General features: G+C 43.9%; 1 protein-coding gene across 1 annotated transcript; it reads right to left on the reverse strand.

The window, feature by feature from the left end:
• Window positions 1-1,124: 1,124 nt before the first annotated feature.
• Window positions 1,125-9,889, reverse strand: naa30 (N-alpha-acetyltransferase 30, NatC catalytic subunit). The gene is made up of 4 exons (XM_041959298.1): window positions 8,849-9,889; window positions 7,903-8,026; window positions 7,530-7,585; window positions 1,125-4,996 (listed from the first exon to the last, which is right to left on the reverse strand). The coding sequence occupies exons 1-4, from the start codon at window positions 9,707-9,709 to the stop codon at window positions 4,859-4,861; spliced, it is 1,179 nt and encodes a 392-aa protein (XP_041815232.1). The 5' UTR covers window positions 9,710-9,889; the 3' UTR covers window positions 1,125-4,858.
• Window positions 9,890-11,487: the final 1,598 nt, after the last annotated feature.

Genomic DNA, 11,487 nt, shown 5'->3' on the forward strand with positions numbered 1-11,487 from the left:
TAATTGCTAAAAAAACAGACAGTTTTAAAGGGAAAGCTTTAGCTGGTTGTCAGATTTTGCTACATTTGGACACAGCCAGGCTAGCTCTTTCCCCTTGGTTCCAGTCTTTATGCTAAGCTAAGCACCTCTTGACTATAACATTAGCTTCATACCTTCTCACTTAACTCTTGGCAAGAAAGCGAATAACTGTTTCCCCAAAATGCTGAACTTTTCCCTCACGTTTTAGAAACCTTCACATAAATTCATTACAATTAAAGCTTCGTTTAAATGTGAATTTTGTGGAAATGTAAAATGTTTTATTCAACTTGTTATTAAGTTACTGTGAGACGCACATACAAAATACAATAATCCTACAAAAGTATGTAGCATAAAACAGATTTTGATGTACAATATAAGACAACTCTGCTATGAATTCATTATTTTGCCGCTTGCAAAATGCTTCTTTTTTTTAAGTGCATGACTTTGTCCAAGTCTATTCGTACACAGACCCGCTGCAGAGATTTCATTCTACTGAGAGAAAGTAGAAAGTGATTTCTGCTGGCTGGAAAAGCACAAACGTTGGAAACACTTGGTGCAGAGGTTCATATTTTTTCACAAGCGACATTTTCTTGAACCAGCTCATTTTGCGCAATAGTGGTTTTTTTGTTAATCTGGTTCAGACAAGGACAGATAAAGGAGACGTTTTGGCTGACACTTTCAGTCCAAGAATGTCTCATTGCTGAGTTGCAGTTTAAGTCCTTAAGTTTTGTGAGAAAATAAGGAATCATTTCCTAAAAACTTATCTGCCATAAACTTATCAGACAGAAAGATACAAGAAACATTTGATCTCTACTCATTTGTAAAACCAATGATAACACAAGGTCTTTGTTTAAAGACAATATATTTTCTGTAACTTCATGTGCCATCTGATATGCTTAACGTACAACTGCCTGTTTATATGCAATAATACTGTTTTAGGGTAAGTGTGATGTAAAATAGTGCACTTTTTTGTCTCTATGTAGATATGAAACAGGATGTGATGAAATAAACAGTTCTTTTAGATGCCTAACTGTGACACTATCATACAGCTTTTAAGTGTGAGGTCTGTTTTAAATGAAAAACCACTAGACAGCAGACAAGATAACCCAGTTTACAGCATTAAAAAAATCAAATAATTTATTTCTGTGTTCTTTTTCCACATTAAATAAAAACTATCGGACATTTCCAGATCAAAATCAAGAGAGGGGACAGGGAAGAGGAACAGGGCAAACAGAAATCTGACATGCAGAAAAACCTTTTGCTCTCCCCTTCGCACACTTTGTGGATGGCGGTGGAGGCGGTGCCGGCCACCCCGGAAAGACTGCAGGAAGCCCCTGTGGTTGGTTGGTTGGTTGGTTGTAGGGACCACAGTTTTTTTGTGGCACAGCCAGGACAAATCTTGCTTATCTGAACAACAAACTGGTTTCTGGGGAAATTTATGATTGTAACACTCAAAATGTAGGATGGCAGATGTCGCCCCAGGCGAGGACAGAGAGGTGGGGTTGTGAATGTTAGAGTAAGTCACCTGGATGGAGCAGGACGTCCAGGACGAGGGAAGAAAACTGCTTCTGACATCTGTGAACACTGAATTGGCATGTCAAGTCAAACCTCAGTCCAAATGCATTGTCAGAGAAAAAGCTGAGTAGAACTATGCAACACCACAAGCCGTGGCTACAAACTGATATTGATGACAAAGCCCTTCGGTCTGTGATCATGGTCTAAACTGAGCCCTTTGGCTCTTTGCCACAGGCTGTAATGCCCATATACCTAATGGAACTGCCAGAGTTACACAGGAGAAAAACAACAACAGACCCTTTTCCTTCAAAGTCTACAACACCTCCTCATACTGACAACTGTTTAGAAAGATGGATATACAGTAGGTTAATTCTGTAAAGTGTTACCTATATCCTGTCCTTTCATCCATCAGTAGTCACTGTGTAAAAGAGGAAAAGGCCGGGACAGTGAGGGGACACAGAAAGGGAGAAAAAAGTGTCAAACACAGGGACAGATGTCTCCAAAATAAACCAGTTAACACAGGGTGATAATTTAAAATCGAAACAGTGTCAGATGAGCAGCAAAGATATTAGTTGGTGTTCGGGTGTAGAGCACTTCCATATGCCCACTTTGAACTGCTCAGAACACCTTTTGATGGGCCAAAGTAGCACAGAAATTAAAAATAAAAATCAAATCCGATAAATCAACCCAAACCGCCCCCTTCCCAACAGACGATTCACGAAAAAACAAACAAACAAACAAACAAAAAAAACATGCGCTCAGTATATAGAACAACACTCATATACAAATCTGGGGGAAAAAAAAGAAGAAAGAAATATAGTTCATCTGATCAATTGCTCCAAATGCACACAGACACAAACTTGCATGTGGGTGGAAACTCTGTAAACATCTACTCTCCCTTTCAGTCCTGGACTCCTGGGGTGAGACATCAGCTGAAATAAAGGGGAAATCAACCCAAAACATGAACGCAGTCCTGTAGTGTCACTCATAGAGACTAACTCATCTACCTTTAAATTATCTGACTACCATGAATGTTCCCTGGAGACTTCTGTTTGTTCTGTAAGAATCTGTAGATTTTACTCTGTCTGTCAGTTGTGCCACATGGCAGTGTCTTGCAGTGCTTTCTACTCTCAATATTGTGGGCATGACAAAAATCACACATGTCCAACTGCATAATTTGAGGCGCTAAAAGGAAGCAAAAAGTTTACTCAATATTGCATTTAAAACCCTTGATGTAGTTGGCCGTACAAATTTTGATTTAGGGTTTATTCTCCCCTCAACTCTCAACCTCTCAACGGTCTCCTGCCCCTCTGCGTCTCATTGAGCACGAACTTGCATCCTGGAACGCTTTTTTTTTTTTTTTTTTTTTTTTTTAAAGGTGTGATTTGTTCCTTCCTGTCGTCCTTATAAGGCTGGAGCAAAACACAGCAACTCAAAAGGCTCTGATTTTCCTGTGCGGGGGCCTCTGAAAGCAGAGAAATGAAAGTCTAACAGAACAGATCCACACCGTTGTCAAAACAACAAGACACACACAGACTCATTCATACGTACACATACACACTGCAGCAATTTCCAAAGAAGTGCATCCGACCTTTGTTCATTTTACTTTTTAAAGAACAAACAGAAGCGGCTGAAGCAAACTCTCTTTGCCTTAATTAGTGTGGATTGGAACGTCCGGGTGCATCTATGACATGATGTGAGCGAGGTTGGTTGTGCATCGGGTTAGGGCACCTGGGAAGTGCATTGTTGACTCAGCCGCTTTTGCAGCAGCATGAGGTTATACAGGTGTAAAGTAGACAATCTAAATAAACTGAAAGCGAACACAAGAATAAAATATAATCTGCTAAGAATACTCGTCTTTTTTTCCTTTTTATCAAGAGATAAACACACACACACACACGCACACACAGCATACTCAAACAGGAAACCAGCATATGTAACGCCTCGCCTCCGGTCTGGTGCCAGGCGCAGACCAGAGGTCGACCGAGGCTGCCGTGTGAAGCCTGTTAGCGGGCAGATCCCTGCAGTTGTGGCCGAGAGTGCTGATGGATTGAGTGGCACTTGCAATGAGGAGAAAGAGAGAGACGAATGTAAAAAGGAGCACACTGAGGCGGCTAGGATGTGTTTGACCACACCGTTGTTGGCAAGGAGTCTCTTTGAGAGACTCCATTTTTTTCCTTTTTGGGAATTTTGTAGCAGCTGGCAGTGCATTTGGGGAAAAAAACGAGCTCTGAAGAGGCGCTCCTCACATATACTGTTTGATGATGAGATTCAGTGAAGGACACTGAAGGGAAAAGGTGGCAGATCCACCAGCTGGGCAAGGTTTGAGGTGCTAATGGAGTGACTTGTGTCGATCAACTGCTCTGCACCAACATGCTAACACCAAACACAGGGAGGGGCTCGGAGGGTTAGCCTCAGACTGGGTTCATCAACACGCACTTGCTTTCCCCCGCACTCGTATTAAAATAAATGCATGCATATCTTTACAGGCTTCAGTCCTGGAGGCCGGGGAAGGTGATGGAAACAGCAGCAGGGAGCGGCTGCGCCCACTGGACAGGGTGGGGAACAAAAACATACGACAGTTCGCACAACTCCAACCAAGCATGCGCTCGCACACTTGCTCACAGTGAGACCAACCACGCCACATACACATGCACACAAAAACACCTCCCAAAAAAAAAAAAATAAAGAGGCGGCACAAACACACAGTCATACTATAGCTTTTCCATCAACTGTCCAACTTACAAGGTTAAAAAAGAAACACAAAAATAAACTCCACAAATATTTTCTTCCCAGTCTGTTTTTACCGCCCTGCTTCCTTGCTTCACGTGTTGTCGTTTTCTTTAAGTCTGTGTTCGTCCTGTGTTCTGCAGGAGGATTTGGTGTGGTGCCATGTCCTCTGGGGTTTCGGACACGCGTCCTCACTTGAGCTGCCTCGCGTCCCGGTCAAAGCGGCATCCAAGCTTGAAGGTCAAAAAGGTCGCCTAGTCCCCAGTCAAGGTCATCCCAGAGACCACCCTCACTCGCCCCCCTCCTCGTCACAGAAAGTATCAGGGGCCCCTTCATGAAAACATCAGGTGGGATGTTAGTCCATGTCTGCCTACACAAACTGTTGTTCAGAGGTCAAGGACAAAAAGAGGGTGTGGTTGCACATCTATGCATACCTATGTGCATACTCCTGTGTGTGTGTGTGTGTGTGTGTGTGTGTGTGTGTGTGTGTGTATAAGAGTGAAATGACCAGGGCAGAGCTCAGGCTGTCAAGCTGATAGTGTACGAGGTGAACAGCACCCGCTGTCCCGTCCTCCCCCGTCCCCTCTTCTTTCCTCTAGCGGAGCCACAGTTTGAGCCGCAGCGCGTCCACTCCGTTCAGGTAGTATCTGAACAGCCGCTTGTCTCTGACAAAACCCAAGTTCTCGTACAGCTTCAGGGCTGATTTATTGGTGATTTCAGTCTCCAATACAACCTGGGGACACACAGAGGCCCGTGTCAGCACGTGTCATTAAAGGAAAGCAGGACATTATTGGAAATGAGCTTATTTGCTGTTATGGCATCAACGTGAAGTTTGTCTCTGCTTGTTCAGTGCAGCGATAGCGGGGCTGTTTATCTAATGCTAAGCACAAGAGAGTGCCTTAGTAAAGAAAACACACTCAACCCTACGACTTTACCGGTGTCTTGGTTTTAGGTTTTATCATTGTAGCTTGGTAGCTAGTCATAGATAGTCTCGAGAGTCAGCTGGGTTTTGTACATAATTAGAAGAAGTATGCAAAGCCAGCAAATTAGCTTGAAGGCACATGGTCTCATAGATGCTGTGTATAGCTTTTGTGTGGGTGTGGAGGGGGGGGGGGGGGGGGGCTCGGATTAGCAGCTGGAGCTGGCAGCTTCAATGAGTAAACTAATTACACCAGTGTCTCATGTTTTATTTCCGCGTGTCTCAAGCACACATACAAAGTGTAAAAAAAAAGGTGGTTTTGACCTTTGTGCCTGAAGTTAGCCTGAGCTACAGCGGGCTAACCATGTCATGGAGCAGACATTTTGACTGGTCGTAAGGAAAACAGGGTATGCAGCAACATCACATTAATGATGAGGCTCTCCCAGGAGGCCATGGCAGTGAGAGAGTGAGCCAGCATGCACAGCAGCAGGACCCTGAAACTGAAGCAGCTGAATTCAGCCATCATAAGTGTTGTTATTTACAGCAGCGCTTTTCCCACTGTGACATGTCAAAATCCATCTTCAGTGAGAACGCCTACTAAACTTAAGATATTATCCTGACATTTATCTTCACAATAAAACTCAAGAACACAACAAATAACGAGTATCATGGTGCACCTTGGAGTTTTTTTCAGAATAGTTAAAAACACAGAATCACAGTGGATGTAATGAGCATCGGTTTTCAAACAGATCAACAGAGAGACAATTTAATCAAAGTGGAGAACAACCCTCAAACATATTGATCAGAACTCAGTTTAAGCATTCAAGTACAGCTGTCAGTCAATATTTAGTGGCGACAACGCAATGAATGGCAGCCTAACAAAGAATCTAATGAGGTCCACTGTGATTCAATACTGTGCAAAGATTAAACAGAACATCTGAGAGGGGCTGAGTATTTTTCATAAACACGGTGAACCATTTTCCCAAAGTGTACACAAGCTATTAGAATAGTTTCCTTTCTGCCCAGCAGCTATTAGTCTCTATTCATTGCACTACAATTTTCCAATGAAGCAGCCATTACCTTAAACATGCTTGAGATGGGTGACCCACTACAGCGACGTTGAGTAACATATTTTCTGTAACAGATATGCTGTTGTGCAGTAATGCAGATGCCGAAAGGGGTAGTTTAGCAATGTTTCTCGTTTGTGCATTCAAGGAAGGTCTTATATTTAAGTAGAAAAAAAGTCTGCAGTCTATAAGCAGAAGCATTTGAGAATTTAAATTGGATTTGGTAGCCCAGGATCTTTTCAACAGGCATTCGAGAGCAAACCAGTGGAAACTGGAAGATCAAATCATTAGGCTTTTTAAATCTTATGGTATGCTTTGGAAAGCTGGCAGCAGCGTGAACTGCATTTTAAATGCATTTTAGTCCGTGTTGAGAAAACCAGTAGAACAACTGGAACCTGTGTAGTTTTTTTACTTGCAGGACCCAACTTATAATAATGTTCTGCTGGATCCAGACAAAAACTGCCTGCTCATACAAAAGCACCAAAGCTGAAAAAAATGCAGCTTGCAACACAGTTACAGAGTTTGTGGTAGCTTGATTGATGAGAAAAATAATCTATTTCTATAAAAGAATGTACTTGGTGGCTTTGTGAACAAAATCACACCAACAGGAAAATAATCGCAGCAGTGAATTACCGTGTCAGTCCTTTGGCCTCAGTCAACAAAGGGCTGGAGAAAGGTTAGTCAGGGCTATTTCCACCTTAAACTTCTAGTGATTTCAAAACATTTCAAGTCCGCATTCAGGAACAGCAGGGCCAGTGAAAACTTTTGTAGAAAAGGGAAGGGACTGAAAGGCTCGGACGTAGCTGACCGTCAGACCAAGGCTACAGTCAAACTAAGACGAGTGAAGGACGGGAAAGAAAAGTTGGCCTTGAAGCACCAGCAGCACTTTTGCTTTCTTTTGGTTCATGCCCGCACAGAGGCCACACCAAACTAGAAAGACGAATCAAATGAAGAGCACAAAAGATTTCTTTTAGTCATTTTTACTGCATTTTCCAGTGATTTCTGATTCCTTCTTCTTTTGCTGTTCAGTCTGGTTGGTAGCTGCAAAACTGTCCTCTGGTCTACTGCCTACGTTAACAGTGTGAGTGAACACGCTGGCACAAAGCTTGCAAATATGTGCCAATGTCAGGAGCCCCGCGCACGCTGGCACAAACCCATAACTGTTTTTCAGGCTTTTCTCAAAAACTTAGACATTTGCCGGATGTATTAAAATAGTTTAAAGAAGAAAGACGTGAATTGATCGAAACGTCCTCCAGTGGGAAAGGGTCTGTGGATCTTACCTCGTCACAGTCACCCTCCACCATGGCATAGATGGCCTTCTTCACCAGATTAGTACCTGACACAGAAGAGTTCAAGTCAGTGATGGCACACAGTTACATGAAACACAACCTTTAAGAAAAGAACATTTGGTTTTTCTGCTTTTTCTGGCTTGACGTTTGACGGTATGAGAAATGCAAAAGGTGTGCAAAGTCACGGTGTTACACGTCAACTCAGAGTGTGTGACTTATCTAAATGCTGCATTTACATAAAGTGATTTGGTTGTCAGAAAAAAAGCACAAAAGACGCTGTTGCGCAACTTGGTCAGAGCTCCACACCATGAAAGGACAGACTTTTTGTTTATTCTGTACGGGACATGCAGAGTGCTGATCTCACCGATGCTTTTCCTTCTGTGTTTCGAGTCAACGGCCAGCATGGCAATGTAGCCACGGCGGAACATCTTCTTGTGCATGTCAAGCTTACATACTATGGCTCCGACACACTCCTGCTCCACCATGGCCTGTGACACACACACACACACACACACACACACACACACACACACACACACACACACACACACACACAATTAGTTCTTCTGTGTGACTGCTGAAAGCCTAGCAACAGTTCCTGTGCAGTTGCTGTCATCCAGCCAGCTCTGCTGGCTCTCAGAGCTGACCTCTGACCTTTATTTCATGGCACTTCCTCTTATGTCACATGCGGCTTTCCAGACAAACTGGAAATGGAAGTTTACGACCTTGAGGCTCAGAGGATAAACAAAGAATGGACCGTGTTTTTCTAAGTGGAGAGCACTAACTGGACACTGCAGGTGCAAGAGGAAACACCCACTTAAAAGCACATTACTCTTTACCAAAACTGGAAAGTAAAGGTTTTAAATCTTTACTTGACCTTAAATTCCTGCACACATATGACTGGACACAAGATATGTACATTACTGATGAACTAAACAGGATGTCATGACAGCTCAGCTTGTCTGGATTGGACAGCAATTAATTCAGATTGAAATCCACAAAAGCTAACCAGGTTGGAGGTTTTGTGATAGAAAAGTGGGTGGTGTAGCTGCCAACAGATGCAACACAACCTCCGAACCAATGTGCCACCAGTAAGACATTTACATGTGTATGTTTAAGCTGTGTGTGTGTCAGCACTATGTTTGGCTGCCTTTGAGACACACTGACAGGTGACAGCTATGAGGCTGCAGGAACACCCAGCCTCCGTGGGCTGGGAGGGGGGCTCACACCTTATCTTCACTTCATCGACAAAGTTAAAGAATGAACACAGACATTTACTTCACAATGGGTGGTTTCGGGGTCGTACTCACCAGAAAGCAGAGCTGCGGCCAATTGTGGATGAAGTACCTGTACGTGTAAATTGAATAAGGCTCAGACAAGTCCTTGGTGATCAGTCTCATGATCCACGGCATCTGTAGCTCGGACTCGTAGCGGACATAGCGGATGCCGTGGCTCTCCTCCTCTGCTCGGCCGGGAGAGCTGCTCAGGTCCAGCCGGGCCAGCTCCGCGGCTGGCGGCTGCTGCGGGTCAGCGGGGCTGTCCTCTCCGCCGGGCCCGGCAGCGTCCGGCGGCTCGACGCTCGGTGGTCTCGGCGGCTCTGTATGGTCAAACTCCTCTTTCCCTTCGTCCCCGGCGTGGCTGTGGTCCGCCTCAGTTCTTGTGAAACCCGGCATCCCGTTCATGCTATTGTTGACCAGGGGAGAGTGACTGCCGTTTTTGGAGAAGGGGCTGTGGCCTTCGTGTTGGCAATGCTCACTATTGTTTCTAGCGGCTGGAGCCTCCTCGTTGCTGCCGCTGCTGCTGCTGTCACAGTTGTCCACGGACGGTCTCGGATTGTCTGGCCGGTTCCCTGTGTGTTGGTGGCTGTCAGCGTCCTCTGAGGGGCTGGCCAAGCCGTTTAGCTGCTGCTGCTCTCGGGCTTGCATTTTGAGGTGCAGCGCCGCCGGGCTAGCTCGCGCTAGCATGTTTTTCTGCTTATTCTTAACCGACGTGTTGACTTCGCTTACAGGCTGCGACTTCTTCCCTGTATCGGCGGGTGCACAGTCCCCCCTGTGGTAGGCCGACTCTCCGCCTTCCCCCGCCGGCTCCGCGCCCCCAGCCCCGGGGAAAGGAGGAATTTCAGCCGGGGATGCAGGCAGTGCGCTACTAGGCCCAGGCGGCACTGTGGCCATCCCACCGCATTAAGGTGGAGATTCACGCTTGGAAAACGTTGAACACTATCTCATCCACAAGGCGAAGGGATATACAATCAATATACAAGTCAGTTCACCGAATATTACATAAATCCAAGGGTTTTTGAGGCGATAATGTATCCGCTGGCGACGTTTGTCGCTGCTTTCTCCTCGATTTCCCTGCTGCCGCAAAGTGCTGTCGCAGCAAACGCCATTGCAACAGCAGACAGAAACGTTTTACGACAGTAGTGTAACGCATGACAGATGCAGCTTTTTTCAGCACCACCAGGGCCAGATAGCCACTGTGCTGTGGTAACCACTTAAATAATGCGATTTCTCCGTTTTCAGTTGTTTGGTTTTGCTGGCTTTAATTTGCAAGAGAAATAAAGGGAAGTGGACACACCGCAGCGCGGGCTCGGTTTAAAATTAAAATAACGGTTTTAACCCCCCCAACGTCTATCTGAAACCCTGAAAAAGTGGCAAAATTACACACAAACGCGTGGTCTGTTTTGCTCTTCTTTACAGAATTTTACTCGGCAAAATGATTTAATTATAGACAGTGTTAGTTTAATGCAGAGACTCTTCTAATAATTTGCATTTCATCTCATGCGTATTATACCTGCATATAATCGATCTTTGAATTTGTAGCACAGTCTGATATATGTTGGAACACTTTAAATAGTGAAATTAGCTCCACAATGAGTGGTGTTAAATGAAACTTGAGGAGCTGTTTTACTGAAGCTTCACAGCCCTGTTAGTTCAAGAACGGTCTACCTGCTTACCAACAGAGGACGCCAAGTCGAGAATTTATTTGGATATACTGTATATAGCTTTTCTTTTGCAACAACGCTGCAGTATGTCCAGTAGATGTCGCCACTACATCAGTTTTGTTGGCCTTTTCAGTTTCGCGGTCTGAGCACTTGCAAGTGTTTTTCGAGGTATGTGCGTTTATTTTGAATAATATCCAAGCTGTGAGATTTAATACTTATATTGAACTTTTCATCTCACCTCTTACTGTCTCTGACAAATGTAGCCTACCTGTGAGTTATTTGCAGACGTGAGATTAAAACCTCACTTTTCCTTCACCGAGTGTGATGACATTGCTAGACGGTGGACAGAAACTGAGACAACTGCGCTCGAGTGTTAACAAGGTTTCTGGCGAAAAACACTGAGGCAAGCCAAGTTTTTTCCCACATAACAGAACAGCATGAGTGTTATTCCGAAGCAATTTAAAAATCTTTAATTCTGACAGACAGACACAGACTTACTTTTTGTGTATGATGGACCTCAAGTCCTCAGCTGTCCTAAAAATGCTCATAATCTCTCTGAGGCATGAATGAATCATCATCGTAAAATATTATCTGTGCTCCAAGGGATCCATTTAAAAATTATTTATTATCAATTAAACTCTTGATTAAAATCCAAATATATGTATTTCAGACCAATCAGTGTTTTTCCTTTCACCGTGGTCGTCAAAAACAGCACTGGTGACTTGTTGATAATTTTCTATTTTAAAAAAAATCTCGATAACTCTGCTCCACCAATGTGAGACTCATATAAAAGTCAATGCTGTTTTTTTAATCTACATGTGAAAACAAAGGAAAAAGGAAATGCGTCCTTTTTCTGTTTATCCTATTTGGTAATGTATAAGGGTTAAAAAAGACTTCCCTCTCAGCGATGACCCTAAAAAAAATTAAGACAAAGCATAAATAAAACAAACTAAACTAAACTTTATTTATCATCGATATATTGTGCCCCTGTGGCTGAACAGTGTGCTA

The sequence above is a fragment of the Chelmon rostratus genome, chromosome 18, assembly GCF_017976325.1.
Source record: "Chelmon rostratus isolate fCheRos1 chromosome 18, fCheRos1.pri, whole genome shotgun sequence".
In the NCBI taxonomy this organism is placed as follows: domain Eukaryota; kingdom Metazoa; phylum Chordata; class Actinopteri; order Chaetodontiformes; family Chaetodontidae; genus Chelmon; species Chelmon rostratus.